At 39.3% G+C, this 21,503-nt stretch overlaps 1 protein-coding gene across 1 annotated transcript; it reads right to left on the minus strand.

The window, feature by feature from the left end:
* Positions 1-4,914: 4,914 nt before the first annotated feature.
* cxcl12a (chemokine (C-X-C motif) ligand 12a (stromal cell-derived factor 1)) lies at positions 4,915-12,143 on the minus strand. Its single transcript, XM_079362267.1, has 4 exons — positions 12,024-12,143; positions 10,107-10,224; positions 9,283-9,366; positions 4,915-6,742 (listed from the first exon to the last, which is right to left on the minus strand). Exons 1-4 carry the CDS (start codon positions 12,088-12,090, stop codon positions 6,715-6,717), a joined length of 297 nt encoding a protein of 98 aa, XP_079218393.1. The 5' UTR covers positions 12,091-12,143; the 3' UTR covers positions 4,915-6,714.
* Positions 12,144-21,503: the final 9,360 nt, after the last annotated feature.

Here is a 21,503-nt window from a genome sequence, read left to right on the forward strand (position 1 = left end):
TGTGTTCAGCTGCCAACATACTTGGAGGTAAAGAGATGGAGTAGAGTTAGGAAGTGACATCACAAACAGATTTATACTGACTTAAAATACAGACATATAGACATTAAAACTAACCCCAGGTTGAAGTTAAAACTGGTATGACCAGGGAGAACAATATTTGCTGGAACCTTCTTGAAGTGGCTTTCTGTGACCCCTGTTACTCCGTCCAACACATACACACACACAAACACACTACAATGTTATATTTCCATGCTCAGCTTTTCATGATGAATAACCACTAAGTGGAGTTTCATAGGCTGCACATCTGGGAGCCCTTATAGTTTGAGATGGAGAGGACATGTCCTTTGAGTTAAATGAACATGTACGATCCTTGCGTCCTTTATGTCGGTGTCATTCTCTGCATTTCACGTGACAGATCTTCACCCATCTGTCAAGGTGTCATTTTGTTCTTTGACATCGTGGTTGAACTCAAACCCCACCAGGATCTTGAAGGCAATATCGAATATGAATTTCATATGTCTTCTCCTGTCTTGTACATTCCTTCTCTTTTGTGTAAATCACTACAATGCTGGCTGGACCGCTCATACCAAGGTGCTGAGTCACCTCTGTGTCCCTTTTGTTCTTAGGTTAGGAATATTTCACAATTGACCATATTTTTAAAAACATAGTTTCCTCTTTATCTAGTATCATACCACTGAAGTCCAGGTTATAAATCTCAGGAAACATATACTGTAGGTCTCCAAAAATGATTGATTTGATGTATAAAAAAAAAAGTTAGCTCACATAACCTTTGTTTTGCTTACATTACAGCGATGAAAGCGTTCAACGTTTCACACAAGCTTTTGTCCAATGACAGCTAATGATTACAACTTGACAGTTTCTGGCAAACGTCTTACACAGCTGGACATTACTTGAGCTTCCTAACTTGAGCATGACCTAAAAAGAAAATGGCTTTAATGGCCTTATTTATTGACTTGTTAAAAATCTTTTTTTACGTTATGATACGACAACTAGTAGCCTTAATGACCAAACATCGTCACACTCACTTGTTGGCACCAGAACCATAATGCCAGTTAAATGTTGTGCCTAAGCTGTAACGTTGTCGACCACCACTCGCTGGGTGTGTAGCTCCCGTTATTGGGCTTGCTTTTGGTGCTCTACTGCCTGGATGTAAGACAGTGAAGGACGGGTGGCATGTTGTATGGAGGCTGTCATACTGTCATGGTTTGGTTCTGTGTTTCGTCTTGTTTTGGTTTTCATTTTTCCCTGGTATTTCTGGGTGTTAATGTTTCCTTGTGTTTACTTTAGTATTTTGTGTTACTTGTGTTTTTAGGTTCCTAGTTTCGTGTTTCTTAGTCTAGTCTTACGTGTTTTCTGTTTTATTTTGTAATATCTGGTTTAGGTTGTGTTTTTGGTATCAGGTATCTTTGTAGTTGTCATCAGTGTTCTTTGTCTGTGTTTCCATCGAGTTTGTCTTGATTACTCTGATTGTCCTCACCTGTGTCTGATTACCCCTGTCTATTTAGTCTCTGTGTTCCTTCTATCCTGTTCTCAGCGTATTGTAGTTTATCCGTTGAGTGTCATGTGTAATCTGAAGTCTGTAACTTGCCGTTTTTATTTAGATTTTCTCTGGATTTACTGTCAAGTACGTTTTTGTTTTGCTTTTGGTTCTGCTTTTGGCTTTTGTTTAATAAATATTCTTTCTTTTACTGCAATTGGGTCCTCCTCCCTTTTTTCTGCCCGTACAACCACTCAACAGAAGCAATGCGTTTTCATGTTCAACCAAGGCTGAAAGTCGGAATAAAATCTGATGGCACTAGCACTGCTAATGTTCGCCACACGGGGCAGCAGAGAATAAGCGTCGCGAAATGCCACACGCAAACACACAATATGGCTTTGGACAGTGTTTAGCCATGTGAAAGAATTTGTGATCAATTTGGTGTTTTTCTGGTTGTTTTCCAAGCTTCAGATTTGTCAACTTGTCAGAATTTCCATTTAACAACTTTTTTTCATTGAATTTTTTTTCTCCTTGTGAGATTGTCTTTACCTCCTAAGGAGCAGTGAGTCACAGCTAATTACATCTGTGTGTTTGTCTGTCTGTTAGGTCTGGTGATGAATATATGAAACGCGTCACGGCGAGCAGATCTCTGCTGTGTTTGTTTAGGCCCAGTGCCCGTCTCGCCTCCTAATACCAACACAACACTGATGGAGATCAGTCGTCTAAACCTGCCAATAAATCATGTGAACATGTTGTTGTGTCACACATCAGTTAGCGTGATGTGCAGATGCATTAATGCTTTAACACGTCTCGTTAACTCTTTACGGCCTCTTGTTTAATGGAGACTTTGTTGTGGAAATCCTCTTTATATGTTTGTATTAGCCGGTTTGTTTTTTAGATGCAACACATTACCGAGTTTAACAAGCTGAAGCTGTGTGATGTTTTCAGACATTTTGCACTGCATTGATTTTCCATTCTTCCTATTTGCAGGTAAATCTTATGCGCACATCACGCATACAGTTAAACGTTAACATCCCCTTTACATCACTGCATCTCAGGCTTCATGGCACCAATCACACCACCTGCAACGCTTAACTGCTGGTTGTTGGCAGTGATCCCAAGAAAACAATGAATTATGGGGCTATTAAAAAAACAACTGTTTTCTATTAAATGACATATTTGTAGACTCATGTGAATCCCCCACAGAGTGGAGCCATACAGATGAGTGCATTGTAACCCCTGACCCTATAAGAGATGACAACTGACATTAGAGTTATTTATCTTTAAGTTTAAAAGATTGTTTTTAAATGTTTCAAAATTGTAAATATTAGAGAATGTGCAATAATCTTGTTTGAAATTTCACCAAAGAATCCAAAGTATTAAGTAAATGTTTGCAGACACAAATAGTCTTTTATTTCATCAGCCATATTTGAAATATTAACTGTTTGCAACTTCCATCCATCATCTTTACCGCTTTAATCCAGTTTGTGGTTGCGAGGGGCTGGAGCTGATCTCAGCTGCCATTGGCTGAGAGGCGGGATACACCCTGGACTGTTCGCCAGTCAATCATGGGGCTGACATTTCGAGACAGACAACCAGCCACACTCACATTCAAACCTTGAAGTCAACAGTTGATATAACGTGCATGTCTTTGGACTTTGGGAGTAAGTTGGAGTAGAGAGAACCAGAGAGAACCCACGCATGCAGAGGGAGAACATGCAAACTGCATGCAGAGGAAGAACATGCAAACTGCATGTAGAGGAAGAACATGCAAACTGCATGCAAAGGGAGAACATGCAAACTGCATGCAGAGGGAGAACATGCAAACTACATGCAGAGGGAGAACATGCAAACTACATGCAGAGGGAGAACATGCAAACTGCATACAGAGGGAGAACATGCAAACTGCATACAGAGGGAGAACATGCAAACTGCATACAGAGGGAGAACATGCAAACTGCATGCAGAGGGAGAACATGCAAACTGCATACAGAGGGAGAACATGCAAACTGCATACAGAGGGAGAACATGCAAACTACATGCAGAGGGAGAACATGCAAACTGCATGCAGAGAGGGAATAGCACTAACCACTGTGCAGCCATGTTTTTCTTCAATTCAAAAAAAGGTTTTTTTCACGACTGAATCGGCAACAGTTTGTATGAGGCTAGCTGACAGGCATCTTAAGCTTACTGCATTGAATTGGTGTGAATGCATTGCCATTATAATTAGGCCTCCATTCAAGAGTAAACATGTTCATGTGCTGAGAAAGCATTGCTTGATAAATACCCCCCAAAACATTTTATAGTGCAATAAATTCAGACATTTTCAATTTATTTCATTGTGAATGTTTGCATCACGCTTCGATGAAATCGTGATTAACTGCACAGCCTTACTTGTCACATCCATCTTGTGTTTTACTTTGATCACTTACCCTGTGTCTCGTTTCAGGTTCGTTCCTGCAAGTCCTTCCCCCCAGTGTTTCCTGCTTTGCTGATTACCTGGTGTGTCTCACCTTTGTCTTTTTGTCTCCACCCCCTTTCAGTATGTGTCAGCGTTCCAGCATTCATTATCTAGCCTTTTTTGATCTGACCCGTTTGGTTTTCTGACCTTGTCTTTAGCCTGTTGATTTGGATACCTGTGCCTGGAGTGTTTGGATTTTACTTAGATTGTAAAGAACACTGGAGAATCACAATCTATCCTCTGTATGACAGACACAATCAATCCTGAAATAAGCTCCTCAAGACGAGGAGGAACATGCGTGTTGCTACCTGCAGATTCTTGTAATTATATCAATTTAAAACAATCGGGTTTTGATTAATCCACAATCATTCAGCAGTTAAAATCAATACCTTAATCTCCCGCAAGGCTGCTGCAGACTCTGCTAGTATTCTGTTTAAACACAACTTCAAAGTTAATCATCATTAACACAGTGGCCCTTTTTTTGTCTCCCTGATGTGGAAATCAGTGGACCCTTCTCCTCACACACACTGCTGTTCTCCGCCCCACTTAATGCCCTCAAAGGGAAGTGAAAAGTTCATCCCTTTAAGCACTAATCTTTTCCTAATGGCTGCTTGTTGAGTTAATATTTAAATAACAGACAGGATGGCTGTTGAGTAAAGCTAAACACATGTTCTCACATCAAAGTCTTAAAGTAGATTTAACCCTCTGACATTTCAGTTCAGTAAAATTACCGCAGCTGTGTGTCGACCCTGGTCAGGCTTGAGTTACACTCAAATCTAAAGAAGTGAAAAGTCCCCCGACTGAACTTTAATAATAGCTGTAAGTATGTGTGTTATTGTAGAGAAAACTTGACATATATGAAGGAAAGGATATATCAAATAGTAACATGAAAATTACAACGTTTTCCTTTACACCGATCAGTTTTATAAACAATGAAACAGACGCATCAAATCAGTTGTGGATTACAATTCCTTTATTTTAATCTGTAGATTTAATATATAAATGCATATAAGAGTACAAAAATAAAACATTTGTAGAATATTCATTTTACATAACGAAAAGGAGATTTGAATGAATAGATGAGCAGATCTCCCTGACTTTAATGGTTAAATGAAGCTACACATTCAATAATCATGAGGCCAGAATGAAAGAAAACATGGTTAACATCCAGATAAAGACACGAGACAGAAATTAATTATCAGACTTCGAGAGTTAGAGTCAATTTAGTTGTTAAAACACAAATACATCTGTTATAAAGTGCATTGCTATCTGCCCATCATTGTACACGTTTATTGTCAGTAAAGGTAATTCTTTTATCTCGGCCACTCTAAGTAAAATACTGTGATTTAACTACTCAAATGATAACTGGTATTAATGTTTCTGTACACCCTTCTTTGAAATGGACTTTCATCACAAGAGATTATTTTATCCAGCACCCCAAATTTCGCAGACTGTGTTGTGACTTTCTCCCTCCTCATCCTAAGACAAAGCTCTGTGCTGACGGTGAATTCAAACAGTTTTAAATCCAGATGTTCACCTTTCCTCCTAACAGGACTTTTTAGGTTAAAGGATCGAGCGATCGTGGCCACAGAACAGCTCAGGAAACACTCAAGCTCTTTAGTTATCTTTACTTCCATCAACATAACGTTGTAATTGCCATTTTTAAAGGGATCTTTTATACGTCTTATTATTCAATCTGGGGGTTTCTGGCACACACTGAAATTCCACGCTGCCAATTAACGTGAAACATGGAATACGACCTGGCAAACGCAAGCATTTCCTCAGTTTAAAGGAGAACCTAAACATTGTTCAAAGTCACTTTGTACAATTAAAATCAGACAGAAAGGATAAGCAGATGCCACGTTACGGATCATTTATAATAAATCTCCTGGCTCAGTGGTACGCAGGAATCTGTAAAAAATTGACTTTGAGGAGAAAAAACCCTCCCGCTGACACGCATCTCCTTTAAGCTGGATTTATACTTCAGAGTCGAATCTACACCTTAGGATACGCTAGGTTTGCATCGCCCTGTCACAACAGAGAAGCCTGTGCACGTAGCATGCACCTCCTCAAAAACGTAGCTATGCCTCAAAATGATGCAAACACAAGCCCTGTGATTGGACCGCTGGGTAGCATCGCATTCTCCTGCATTTACAACATTTCATGTATTGCTGCCGTTTTCAAAACTCAGCATAAGGAAGACTTCTGCAATCAACTGCTGCTCAATATTTATCATCTCTGAAACCAATAAAATACACTAAGTTTTGGTTGCGTGGCTTCCTGTAAGAAAGCAGAGAATGTGAAATCCAAAAACTAGCGGTAAAGAGTATGCAGTGCTCACAACGACGTAGGCCTCTATGGTGAAACTACAGCACACATTCGACGCAGAAGTTTAAAGCAGGATTTAGGGTCCATCCTGTTACCTGAATGACAGAGGCCAAAGTGACACAGATATCTCCAAAAATAGCTCTTTACTGTTGAAGTCCATTTAGAAAAAAGTATATACAATACATTTAGAAGAGACATACACTCACAGATATAATTGCACTTTGCACTAATATCATCTACTATCTCTATAAGTGGTGATGGTGGAGTCATAGACGGAGTTGGTGGGTTTGTGTTCATGGTGAAGAGTTGTATTCCATGCAAAGAGCCGCAGCGTGGCAGCTGGGATAAGTGCTGTACAACAAACCAGATGATCTCCTATAATATGTAATATATGAGTGATGGCTCAGGAGGATGTCTGCACAGGCTTTCAGTTGCCTTGTTTGGATTTCTTCATCCTGGAATAGAAAGGAAAGTGTAATGAGTTTTTTTTTTAATGGACAAAACGAGCGTGAAGAGAAAATGTCAAAACCCTTCTAGTTTCACTGTTCACACCAACACAAAAATAAACTGTCTTAAAACAAACATTTGTATCCTTTTTGAGCAAACACTGCACTCTGAAAATGTCACCAACAGGGCTTTCACAAAACTCCTGATGTTTGCAGGAGGAGCTGTATGTGTGGATGCAAACAGCCTAATTTTTTTTACTCTAATTTCCAATGTATTAGTATTTTTTCCACAGCAAGTCCAAGTGACCTGAAAATTCACCATGAGCCAATGGGAAGGAGAGTGCCATTTATATCCTACGATTAATAAATCGAGTGTCTGCAGGAGATTGCAATGATTTACACGCATGTAATTAAAAGGCTTCATTATGGGAGGGGTTTGAGAAAGGAGGAAACAGACTTAATGGTTTTCTTTGATTTACAATGTTATGCCTCCATTGTTCAAATAAAAACATTTGATCACAAAAAAGGCTTCATTATGTTTCCTATCCACCAGCATGTTGTTCCCTGCTCCTTTGCTGATAGTGTGATTCTGTTGAACGACACGTAGCATTGATATAAAGGCAGTTATTGCCATAGTATCATATATTGGATTCTGTTGTTTCCACGTGGTTTTGTTTATGTCACATCTTGCCTCAGGAGACTCCCCCCACCCCCATTCCTGTATGGAAGGGATAGTCTCCCTCTGTGAGCTGCATACAGTATATGAACGGCCAGATCAGGAAAATTTCAGAAGCAGTTTAAGAGAATAATGAGCGGTTGTTTGCTAAATGCCCATAATACAAATAAAATGTGCCAATATTCTGAATGTAATCACTTCCTGTATCCTACAACAAAAACAGCTGCTTCAAGTTTATTGGACCAAAAGTTTGTTGACCTTTAATCAAGCTGTTACCATTTTAGCCTATTTATGTCAAATGTGTCCTTCTTTCAAGTTTGGCTGTCTGATCTGCGCCCAGTTTAGCCTGTTAGCGAGCTGGCTTTTTCTAAAAGTTTTGTGTAAAAGTTGCTGCTAAAAGGTACATTGACAGAAATGTCTAGAAACACTTGATCATTGGTTGGCAGTAGATGTATTTACTTTGTAAGTATTTTTAAACACAGAGACAAATTTAAATTGATATAAAGTTAAATGAGGTTTTGTTTATCAGACGAAAAGTAGCACAATGTGTGACTAAGAATCGTATGCATTTGAAATGAGATTGTCCCCCTCCTCTTTTACTACATGTGTCATCTGAAACACATTAGGTCTGATCCATTGCAAATGACCACCATCTACCCTCTACATGGGCCGTTTTGTTATGCAGAGGACCGCTCTCACCTCCACACATCAAGGACTCCACAGTCGTCCTTGAGACAGACAGTCTGACTGCAGGACAGCAGGGGTCGGTCAGAAGGGTTTCAGTTTGTGTATCAGGAGAACAGGAGATGTCTGCCTCCTGGGGAAGTCACTTTTTGCATCCCGACACTCTTCATCTGTCCACACTGTGCCGTTTGTTTCAGTGGCTGCTCTATCCTTTTGAAATATTATCAGCACAGTCTACAGGATGAAAACTTGATCCATTTTATAAACGTTTATGGGGACATTTTTCAGAATACGTCGCCAGGGCAGGAAGGACATAGTTGATATTGGCTTTCAGTTTAAGTGCATAGAATTTGCAGCAATTTGAATTTGCACACCTTTACATCTCTAGATTGGGTGATTTATAACAGAGTCATAGTTTTCTACAAAAAGTCGCATTGATGCTATTTTTGTTGCTCACATCTAGCGCGAGTTTCTTTGGTGGGTAAACTGTTGATTACTTTGTGTGTTGAGTGTCGATCACAGTTACTTATTTCTTCTGCAAGAGTTTGATGATCCATTTTATTGGAGTGTTTCTCTTTTTAATAGCACAGCACCAAAACTCTAAATACATCATCGACAAAACAGATTTAGCTCTTTAATAATCGTTTTCTGATAGAAATTAGGATTATTTTTGATCAAAATGTAATGGACAGTATTGGGACACCCCGCTTTGATTTAAACATTTACTATTTCAAGATTAATTTTAGTAACCAGGGAGATGGGAACTACATATTTTACATTATTTGTTCAGGTGTGGCGTAAGTCTTCATTTTATTCGAACTGTGTTGCAATTTTAGCGATGACAAGGGAAGAATTTAAGAAAGAGCAGATTAAACCTGGTATTCATTTTTTTGTTATGTCGCACATTAAACCCACAGTTAGTGTCTGAAACTGGAATCAGTCTGTCTTCCCACTCGCTCATGTACCAACATGTCTTAAGTTTGGGCTCCACTACAAATTGGGCAATTAAGAGCTTTCACCTTGACAATGGACCATTGACAGATGTTATAATGCGCATGTGTTTTTTTTTTGCATTCCTTCCTCTAAACGACGAAAGACTGGAGGTGTTGAACAATGCTCAGGACCAGTTGTATGTTGATGTTTGACAGCAGATAGTAAAAAAAAAAAACAACGATCAGTTTGAACGTACTTGTTGATGGCGTTCTTCAGGTACTGCTGCAGCCACCGGATCTCAGGGTTCACACACACCTCTTTGTTTGACTTCAGCTTGGCACTGTGCAGAAAATACATGGATAAGTATCCCAATGAGGTTCAACATCAATATTTACTTATTTTGGTCCTCTGGAAATACATTAAAGATGTTTCCTCATTTACAAATGGTGCTGATGTACAGACAACACATTAATCCTCAGAGAAGGCTGAAGGGGAAAGACCAAGGTGCAGGATTTAAAAACTTATATATAAGTTATATATATATATATATATATATATATATATATATATATACACACTCTCAGAGCTTATTAGCAGTGGTTATGGATCACATTTTAACCCTTTATTGTCTGTGTATAATGCTTTTATATTGTCCCTTTATTGAAATCAGTGATAGTCTCTATCTAACAAAGTGTATTGCAAACAAAATGTGAGGCATCACAATGAAAGACATCAGAGCTGAAGGTTGTGACACAGATTGAGGAGAAAATGTCACATCACACGCAAGTTAGAACCAAGAACTATCATCTTTTACTCTCACTCGTGCTCTGATGTTGCACTTCCGATGGATGTGTGTGTGTCTGTGTGTGTGTGTGTGTGTCTGTGTGTGTGTGTAAAACTAGTGACAGAGGGGCGTATGTGTGTGAACATGTCTATTCTCTGACCTGTCCCCTCTCTGAGATTGATGGTGAGAAATGTCCAACAAGGAGGAAACCTCTTATGGTTTTTAAGACCAGAGAGGAAAACATGCTGTCGTATGGGTCTGTGTGTGGGCTGACACTTTTAAAAGAAAACCCTCACATGACTTGGAAGGGGCAGTTTGGCGTGTGGATGAAGCGGAGCTCTCGGATGTAAGATCGTGGGAGGCTGTTGACTGAGGAGCGACAGTAGCATCTCTCCACCAAGCTGATGGGCTTTGCTGAGGAAGAGAAGAAGAGATCAGAATCATCAATTTAAAGTAAAGCAGGGGAGCAAGAAAAAGTGCGTCTGTATCAAACATAGTATTTTATACATCCATAAAACGCAAACTAAACTTATATTTAAAACTAAGTATTCCTTGGGTTATGTAAGATATTTCTGCTTAACGATTCAGGCGCTTAAGTCTAATGGTGTTTTCTAGATTGATTTTCCATCCATTGGTCTTATATATTACAGGCTGACAGAGGTCAGCATTGACATGTGTTGGCATTTTAAGAATAGAGACTTTTGTAATGTCTCACAGAGCACACATCGTGGTGGGAGACATTTATTTGAGGACTTTTAGACGCACAAACACAGAGCTCTTTCAGCCATATAGGCCTACACTTCATGATTGATGTGAAATACTTCTCCATTAGGCCTAAAACCCTCAGCTTTAAGGTTTCCTATACACAGAGATTTTCACGGTTGATAATGGTGGAAAAATAAACAGCACTATGTTTTCCTTGAATCCTGCCAGACCAAAAAAATCTGGTGTTTACAGGACTAACTTCTTGTTTGTCCCACAAGGGGAATTTTTTTTTTAATGCATGGGCACACAGAAGACTACAAACACAAGGACAACATCACTGTGAACATCGTAATTACAACACAGTTAAAAATCAGACAAATGTAAAACATGGCCAAAAAAATCAGACGCTCATACCAAAATGGGAATTCCTACTTCTGACTTAGTAAAGTGCAAATAAAGGAACGAAAGCGATGAAACTTAATTTTAATTGACATTTTTTTAAAGGGGGCCTGATTGTCATAACAACCACTAAAACAGATGGTGAGAAGTGCGGCGATAGATTAAACCCTATGCTAATGACTTTAACACATGATATTAACATGATAAAACGAGCAACACCTTCAAGTTGGCTGCTTGGTGTCGCCGTGCAGACTAGCTGTGGCTTTATTTCTGAGCGCCATGTGCGTTTAATTAAACGAAAACAAAGAGCAGGACAAATACACACGTCCACTGCTGCTGGTCCGATAGAGACTCTCTTATCACAGGGGGCCATATGTGCCGCCTGTTGGTGCTTTACGCACGGCGGAAAATGTCTTTCCTCACTCACAATCAAGCTCATGCATAGACTGAAGCACCGAGAGAAAATGTTGTTTTAATTTAAATGAAGAGGTCGACATGTTATTCAGGTGTTTTAGTATTCACTCTGTGATTGATGCGCATTTCGGAAAGTGAATGAGATGACAAATTATTAAGAAATTTTTTTTTCTTTCTAAAATGAAGAGTTAACCCCGTAATTGAGGAAAATGTGGATTTAAATAGGCCAAACTGAAGTTGACTTTTAACAAACGTCTTTTCAGGATCTGTGTTTGATGTGAAGATAAATCTGGAGGATTAACTATTTTAAGGTCATTAAAAAATGACAGAATTGTAATCGTGTCTTTTATCCTAACATTTTAAATCAAACCTAACTTTAACATCGACCCAAGAACCAGACATAATAGGCTTGCTACCGAAATAAGGAGACTGTCTGAACAATACTAGAAATCTATAACGTTAAAAATTAATTATCTTCAAACAGGAACCTATAATAAAATATAGCCTGATACTAAATCCTTAAAATCCTCCTTGTAATGGCTATCCTCTTTCCTATTTTAAACAAACAATCTCGTAAAAAAACAAAAAACAAAAAAAAACAAAACATTTTTAACACTGGAGAAGAGAAAGGAAAAATAAAATGTAACAATAATACTCCTGATACTATATTGCATTACAGAAAAAAAAGTTCTTACCCTGTGATGGAGGCGCGTACATCAGCACCGTGAGCGCAGCCACGACCATAAACAGCTTCACATCCATCCTGTGGTTTAAGTGTCCGAGGTTTGATGCTGCTCGGGATAAAGTCCAGAAGAGTTGTGACAGACGAGACGCTGGCTGCAGAGTTAAATTAACAACTAACGTCAAGCCAGCAACTCTAAAGAGACGACACTTCCGTAGATGGGTAGCAAGAGAAAACCAATGAAGAGCGCATGCTGTTCTTATCATTTATCATGTAATAAAATAAACGGAGGCAAAACAAAAAGTCAAACGATATCTTATCTCCAAACGTAGGGTTGAGTCTTTGAGAGATTTCAGTGATATAGCACACGTTTTTATTTTTGGGGGGTGGGGGTGCTCTTATTTTGAAAGTATTTTCTCTGCTTCCTATTTGGTGGTGGTGATCCCTGAGAAGTGATAGTAATTGACAGACCAACCCGTTCATTTCGGTTCATTTACATTTATAGACCCCCCACTTCACACGCGCACAGACACACACATTTTCAAAATCTCAACAAGAACAACAACACACATATCTGAGCCTTTTTTTCCAGTTTAAGTTTTTAAGCATTTATTATTGAATGAAATCTTGGGGTGAGCTGCTCTTTATTAACCTATCAGTTGGACAAGTTGGACTTGAACCCGGCAGTGTCGGCTCCAGCCTAAGTTAGGTGGGGGGGCATTAAGACTGCTCTGGGGGGCACAGTTTGCGCGCGCGCTTCTGCATGCACGCGCCTGCACGCACACCTTTGTGGATGTAGCCCAGGGGTCGGCAACCCTATATAATTATGTAATGCATGGATTTTTATTGTACATTTGCATGTGTGGACCCCAGGTACAGAATAGATACAGCACATGCACAGTGTCTACCTCCATAGTGTCAAATGGGGATTACAAATAATCATCACCTAGTTTTCCAGAATATTTCCTGACGCGTTCTCACATCAGGTCACCCTGACTTTTTGTGAACATTTTACTAAAGGGGCTAGAAGGAAAACTCCAGATGAAGTCAGGGTGCTTTTTTCTTTAGTTTGCATTCACACATGCAGCTCACAGCAAACTTTTCTCAAAACTTTCAGGAGTTTTGTGCGTTTGTGAAAAAGTTCTTAAAATGTACCCACTGGGGATGCGTTCCCTTTTCTAGACACGAGTGTTGTTACTGTTGCTGGGGCTATGAAAAGAAACGGGAGACATTTGTGTGCATGTGTTTGTTTTTAGTCATGGGTCGTCTTTTCGGAGACTTCGTTGGCTCAAATTAATTAAAGGTGTAACTCGAGAGAGTTCACATGAGTGTCGAGTGTTCTGTTACGTCTGTGGCTCAAATAAATGAGAGGTGCAGAAAAAACACACACGCCTCCCAGCTTGTGTTTGGAAGGAGTTTAAATGAATCTCTAAACAGTTGTCTTTATACGGCCTGCTGAATCTTTCCGTGTTTGTGCATCTGTGTGTGTCGTGCGTTTGTGTGTGCACATCCAAATCCTAACTGTTGTGTTTTGGGGGAATTATTAGAGTTGTTAACAGGATTCAGATGTGAAGTCAGTTTCAACACATTTGTCCCTCATCTTCTTTCGGAACAAGCAATACAACATACGTATACTGTATGTGTGTGTTTGAACTGGATACAATCCCACAACATAAATATATTCTGCAATCATTTACTCAGCAGAAAACAAAAGCTCATGTTTACACAATCAGAGGATGTGTATTGTTGTTGTGTGTGTGTGTGTGTGTGTGTGTGTGTGTGTGTGTGTGTGTGTGTGTGTGTGTGTAGTGTTTGCTCAATCACAGAGCGACTGGAATAATTTACACAAGTTCTTGGTTATGTATTTTCTATTCTTCTTTTTGTTCATTTATTGGAGACATATCCTCTCATCACAGAGCTGTGGGAAAGCGGCCCACCTGCTGACAGCCGGCTTTATCATGACAAGACAAGCAAGGGGTAGAAAATGGTTCTCTCACAAAGATAATGGTTTTTATTATTATTATTTTTTTTTTGCAGTTAGCCTGTTTTATTAAAGTTCTCTTTTTATAAAGTATTTCGGCAATATTTGCCTTAAGGGTTTGAGATGTATGAGAGTTTGTTTATGACATGCTTTAAAAGATCAATTGTTTTTTTTGGTGATAATCGATGTGTTTATCATGGCATTTCTGCTCATATGCTGTAGTTTGGACGGTGTGTTTTTTTAAATGCTTATATGTTTCCATGGAGACCAGACGGACAGGAGAGGACACTCAGTGCAGAATCAGCCGACAGCTGAAAGGACACATATTGACTTCTCTCACAGGCCACAAAAGCCCACGTTTAGTGTTCGTGTGTGTGTGTGTGTGTGTGTGTGTGTGTGTGTGTGTGTGAGAAGTGTGTGTGTGAAGTGAAATGTGGAACAAGCAGAGAGAGAGTATAAAAGTATTTGCATTTACTTTCTGTCAGATTGGTTCAAAATGTGACTTCAGAGGATTTCAGATCAAAGTGCTCCGATCACAACAGCTCACCAACCTGCTCACGCACACATTCACACTTTACACTCTATCCCCTCTCAGACCCGTGTGAGTCTGTCAACAAAAAAACATGTGCAGTGCACAATTCAAAGTAATTTCTTCACAGCAGACAGTTATAAACGGAGCTTTAAGTGACATATCGCTGGAGAGACAGGCCGAAGATCGTCCAAGTATTTCAACATTTCTGTCACAATCAGAGTGATTTACCTTCTTACAAAGAGGTGAATGGACTCTCGGCTGCAGGGGTGAGGTTACATACTGTAATGAGATCTGGCTGCATATCTTCTTGATCAGTTGTTATTCTTTCTTCTTTGGGATCAATCCCAAAATAACTCTTTTTCTCTTACTTTTTTCTTCTTTTTTTAAATATATATAAAATGATGTCCGATGAGTATCTTCTTTAAAACAGTAAATTAAAAATACGTTTTAAAGGTGATTCAGGGTCAGGAAGCGACAGTTCTTAAACCTCTATAAATGTGGCTTATAGCAGAAATGCAAAAGTGATATCAAATTTAGACAACCAAAATGTAATTATGTTGAATAATTAATTTTGTTCTTACAATTTGAATAATCTCGGGTTTAACATTTACAGAACCCTAAAAGAAAACAATTCAACTGTAGATTGAAACTAACTTCTAATGCTTTTAGACGCTCTTTATTGTGCACATAAGATCCTAGAAAACACAGGTAGATGTGAGCTTTCAGTTGTTTTAATAAAAATGCATGTTTTCACTGAAGTTTAATGGCGATGTGAAGTAATTTGAGTGAGAGGTTCTACCTGCTATGCTTCACCGACACCTGTGCAGGCCAGGGTCTGGTACACTTATTTGAATTGTGGTATCGCGTTCTGTAGCCCATCTGTCTGTCTCTCTGTTTTGGGAGGTCTCTCTCCGGGGGTCCCTCTCCCCGCCTCGCTGCAGACTCATTTCTTACTGTACTCTCAAAGAACAGGGTAAGTGCTTTTCTGACGCCGAGTGTAAATCACAGGTCAGGTAGTTCTCTGAAGCTCTGAACGCAAAGCAGGTGTCCTCAAGAGGTTTTAGAGAATTGAAAAGCTTGTCATTGATGTTCAGTCTGTTTAGTCTCTTTTACTTTGTGGCCTTATTGGCTTAACATTTGAATATACCATATACACTGAGAGGAATACATAAAGACACATTATGGAGGTAAACACATAGTGTATTCACAGGGTCAGCTTGGTGTCAGACTTGCAGCCAAAACATACTGTAGTCCATCTTCTTGTTTTATTTGTGTGTCTCTCTGTTACAGAGGCTGAGATATAAAGGCTTTAGTAAACGTTGAAATTCTGTGTAGTTTTTTTGAAAACCTTCAGGTTTTGGGAGGTTAAATTTCGTTTAACCTTTAACGTTACTCAGGTTTAAGAAGGCCTTTTTTAGTCTTTGGTTCTAAGTGGATTAACAAGACTGTGAATGAGTCTCCTCAATTAATATTTTAAAGCAGACACAACATGAATCTGCATGTTGTCACTGGTTAAATTAATCTGTCACATGCAGATAGTCGGTTAACCATTCCTTTACTATTAATCTTTCAAAAGAGACCATGTGACACAGGAGGCCGACGTACGGATGACTGAGTGTATTATGTTGGAGAAACCAGCTTCCATAGATCAGACTGGTTTGAAGACTTACAGGGAACTGGTCCCAGTGGGGGTTCTGCCACTGCTGCATTGAGGCTCTGAGACGCTGAGGGCCTGCTGGCTCGGCCTTTGTCTGCTCTCCTCTACATCCTCCAGAGAGTCACGAGCTCTGAGCCGTCACACCGACATATGGACCACCTCAATGACCTGTCAACAAAGTCTTTAGCCGGAGATGTTGAATCACACAAGAGACAACGCGTTGGACAATGGCTTTAGAATCACTTGTAGGTTTCAAGATCCTTAAACCTGCCAGAAAAAAAAGTCATTATGTTTATCATTTTGTGTTTTCTATTAGAGAAGTGACAGTCCTTACCAGTGTAATAATTGACAATTGACAGATATCTGCTGTCAGTGAGAAAAAGAAGGTGAACAGGTCTCGATGAGAAAACGTGTGGGAAGACTCTGACAACACAAGCTGTCTCTTTATTAGCAATACTCGAGGGTTGAGATTTGTTTGAGGTTGATTTTCAGTCAACAGCAGCACTCTAGCTAACGTGGGGAAGGTTCCCACAAACAGATTCAGCAGCTCGGTCTCCTTTGCTTCTCTTCTCTCTAAAATAGGCCGTCGTGGTGCTGCTTAAAAAGTACCCTTATGAACTGCCTGATTTTCAATGCAAAAAAAAGAATTAGAAAAATAGAATTTTAAGCCCAGATCTAATGAAATGTATTGTCTAATTTCTGCTCAAAAAAAGTCATCAAGTTTAGCGGGACCTGGCAGGTAAATATGTGCTGATCAGCCGGATCGATTAAGGTGTCAAACCCAGTTTCCCCCCCCAATTGTCTGGAGGGTTAAACCTGATTCCTTTTCAGCCACAGATGTCCCCTTGCTGCACTTTCTAGTTTTTGGTCCCACTTATTGTTTAAAAAAAAAAAATATATATATCCATGTCAACTTTTGATTTACTGTTTTAGCCCTAAGACGGATTTGTTAACCACAGAAAACTTTTTTTTGTCATCACACAAACAGTTTAATCATCATTTTAATTCGCACATGACGGCAAATCCTGTTTTTTTTTTTTTTGTTTTGCATTAAAAAGAAATTTCATACTGCAGGCGGAAAGCATGAGCGGGAGTCGTCCTAATAGCAAACAGCAGAGTGAGTTTCTGCAGTCTGAAAATTGCGGAGATGCAGGGCATAAAAAGGAGTTTTCCAAAGGTTCTCATAAAATCACATTTTACTTTATATTTAACCATAAAGTCAGTTGTGCACATTTTTTACAGTTTCAGCTGTGATGTGAGGCCACATGAAACCCAGCTGGTGTCAGGAACTGCTAAGGTTGTCAGAGGATCTTCAGAGTTTCACACCTGGCTCTGTCCAACCACGGGAACAAAAACGCTTCAGCTGCTTCTGTGATGTTGCCCAGGAGGAGGCGAGATGCGGCCTAGAGACACATTAACGTTCTGCTAAATCGTCTTTTTGAAGTCAGGAGTGATGATATACTGTTGTCATGCACTTCTGTAAATCGGAGGAATGCTTTGCGGTATATCATCTTGATTTTTCTCTGATGAATCTCTCAGGAGAAGCTCCCAAAGAAATGTGAGTCACTCTGACATTTAGAAAATAGAAGTCATTAAATCTGAGCCCAGATGTCCTAAATTTAGTCTGCACTATAAGACGTATTGGCTCGGTTTAGCTCATTTTGGTGCTTTCTCAATCCACAAAAGCAGTAAACGCAGTGAACCGTGAACCAGTGTTTATGTCCACGTCTTTCCACAAGAACGTTTTACTAGTTTGCAATCGTACCAAAACACATTCTAAATACCAGCACAGACACAAACACACTTTTTCTCACAAACGAAAGCTCCTGCAGTTTATTTTGTCACTGAAACTGAAAACCACAACATGAACAATATGCCTCAGGCTTCAAGCCCAACCGCATGTTTAATCTTTCACAAAAGCAGCGACACACAATACCCCTCTTCTCCATTTATCCCTCCTTTCTTTTTCCGATTTCTTTTCTAAGTCCCGTTTGGCTCGTATATTAGTCAAAGCGTCCTCACACAGTTGATTTCTATTGGCTTCCTAAACTTGATCCATTTGTGCGATTAAAAGAAAAAGCAGTAACACCACATGGAGCTCGTTAATGTTTCATTATTCATTCAGTCATGTGTGAAACAACACCAGTGTTGTTCTCCACGTTAGCGGAGTCTGTCATCGAACCGGCCTGTGGACACGTTGAGAGACGTCTGCAACAGGTGAATGAGTGCCAGAAACAGCTGAAGGTCACTAAACACATAAATCACCCTGCTGCTTGAAAGAAATCCAATTTCATAGAAATCTCATTCAACAAAGTTTGTAGTACTGTGGAGATATAAGAACATGTCTTTCAACAAGTCATTACGAGTCATTGCAGCATCAGAAAGATCGATCTACAGTCGTGTCATTTGTTTGGGTTTCCTGATATCATAATTTCTCCCTTTCTAACCACAATTTTCTTTTCCCCGTTTATTTTCTTCCAAACATAAAAGGGCATCTCGGGCCATTTTTGACAGAAGCAATCAAAAGTAAATATTTAGAAATGCAAGAAACATTATACAGCAATGTTCCATCCGGCCATTTAAATCGAGCATATTCATATTTCCATGCGTTAATAGAAGACCTTTCGAAGTTTTCTTATCCTCAGGCTGAAGAGAGATGCATTTTCATTTTGGACCTGACATCAAAAGCTCATAAGGGCGAATGAGAAAACGAGAAAAACGATATTTCCAGCAAAAAGGACAAACATTTCTCCTTTTGTGTGTGGCAAAAATCCAGCCAGACCTGCAGATTGTCAATCATGATTATACTTCAAATGAAGGCCATTGCAACGTTTACTCTCTGCTTCTTGAATTCTCCAGAGTCCATAAAAACACTGTATGTCTCCCGGATTGATCAGTTATCTTAGACTCATGGCATAATTGCATAGGAAACCCATTCCCCCAGTTTAGCCACCCTCCACTCTCTAAGTACCACCCCCCCAGGTCTTTCTATTCTCAGTCCTCTGCTGAGCCGTAACACACTGCAGCTGCTGTCTCTTTACTGCTTTCTGTGCCCAGGTCATTACATAAAACACCTAAAGAGCATTTAAAGAGAGAGAGTTAAAGCTACAGCTGTCAGTCAGAATGATAGAGCAGCTTAACTTGACTGTCACTTTTACGTGCCCTCCTTGTAATTTAGCAGGTTTTTATAGCAGGCAGGCATACAGCTCTGTGTGTGTCTGCACCGGTCTGCAGCTGCAATCAAAAGTCAATTTATCAGTGTGCAAGGAAACGGCACCAGGAGAGAAGACAGAGTATCTTGTCCCCTTTCACATGGATAAATACGAGATATTGTTACATGCTATTTATCCTGCGCTGTGTCTTTGAAGTTATTCCCCAGCTGGGAAATAAAGGTGATTTTTCATTTGGCACAAATGACCATGAAAGGGATTAAGAGTACGGGTCAGTTTACATATACGCTGACTCACAATTACACATTTACGTACAAATGTTTGGGAATAGAAGCCACTGATAGGATTAAGAAAAAGTTGAATCATTCTCTTAAAACACTGAAATGTAAATGAACAGGAAAATAGAGAACAGAAAATTACATCCAATTCACAATTTTAACAGGTGCAATCAGAGGTTAAGACGTAAATGATTAAGGATCTAAAATGGTCAGAAGAAACCCATTGAGTTTTACTTTGAAGTGAATTCCAAGCAGATGTTGCAAAGAAGCCAAAAGCTGATCATCTCCGAGCTGAGAGGAACCTGGAGCGTGTGCCAGTCAGCGTAATGTACTCAAGAGGAGCAGAATAACATGTCCAGATAACAGAAGAAATTATAAATACATGTGAGTTCACTTTATATCAACTGTAGCTTAACTTGACAAAGTCAGGGTTTCCCTCAGTGACCAAGCAGGGGCTCCACTCACATAGACTTTATTAAGCACTTAAACATGTATGAAATATGAAATACGTTTAATATATAATCATATTTGTTGCACTATGACTGCAAACCTTTACAGTTTGTGTAAACAGCTTCTCTAATCTTTAAAGTTAAAAAGACCTTCATACAACGATACAAAACAATGAATTAACTCGATGACAAGCTTGCACATCTTATTATAATAATGTAATGATCATCTGGCTCTGGGCTTGAAAAATATCACATCATTAAATAGGTACAGTATAAACATTCAGACTCAAAGAGTTAAAGACAGCCTAAGCCTGGAGCGATGAATAATCATAAATTAATATAATTAAAGTGCTAAAGTGGAGAAGTGAAGTCTATCCTAACAGTCCTCCCTACATGTTTAATGTACGTAGTTTGACAGTCAGCCAAACTCCATTCAGTGTTGAGTGAGTCAGGTGGTTAGCTGTTCTTTCATTTATTTATTTAGGAGTGAAAACTGTCACGTTCTGGGCAGGAAACAGGGAGAGGAGGACCCACGTGCAGAATAACTAATTATTTATTTTAACAAAAAGGCAAAAACAAAAACTTACAAGGAAAATCCCAAAACGTTCCAAAAGGCAAAAACAAAGGAAATCCAAAAAGGCCACGAGGAGAAAACACAGGGAGCAGGGAGAAGCAACACATTCCAGGAACACGAGACAATGACAATGAACCGACAAGAAACTCAGGCAAACACAAAGACTATATAGACATGACCACACAAGACCAGAACACTGAAGACAACTACAAAGTAAAACCTAACACTGACACCACCAAAACCAGATATACAAAATAAAACAGGAAACACTAAAGACTAGACTTAAAACACAAGACAGGAAATAAACTAACAGGCAACATAGATGAACACAAGGATACAGGGAAACACACTAAGGACTAAAGTAAAACACACTAGGAACATACATACACAGAACACGAGAAATAATGAAAATTAAAACAGGATCAAATACAGAACAAAAACCAAACCATGACAGCCCGGACTCTTAGATTAGTTGAGAGCCGAGAAGCTTGGCCTTCACTCCTTGATCGGTAATGAATCATCAAACGTATTGGTGAGACGTTATTCGGACTGAATTGATTCACACATGGATGATCTGTTTGACCCTCACATAAATTTAAAATATCTTTCAAGCTATATATTTATACATTTTAAAGCATGTTTTGCACCGTTAAAAACCAACAGACTAAATGTCTTTAAATCTTTATATTTGTGAAAATATTGAACGCAATTCTTGCACCTCTGAGCTGGTAGCGGAAGAGACCTCACCCTCCCTCGCCTCCCAGGGGTGTGATGCGGGGTCAGAAGAGGTCGCTCAAAAAAAGTCTGTACAAATAAAATGTTTTTTTTTTTTAAATCAAACAATTACAATGT

Source organism: Symphodus melops, assembly GCF_947650265.1.
Source record: "Symphodus melops genome assembly, chromosome: 15".
NCBI classification, from domain to species: domain Eukaryota; kingdom Metazoa; phylum Chordata; class Actinopteri; order Labriformes; family Labridae; genus Symphodus; species Symphodus melops.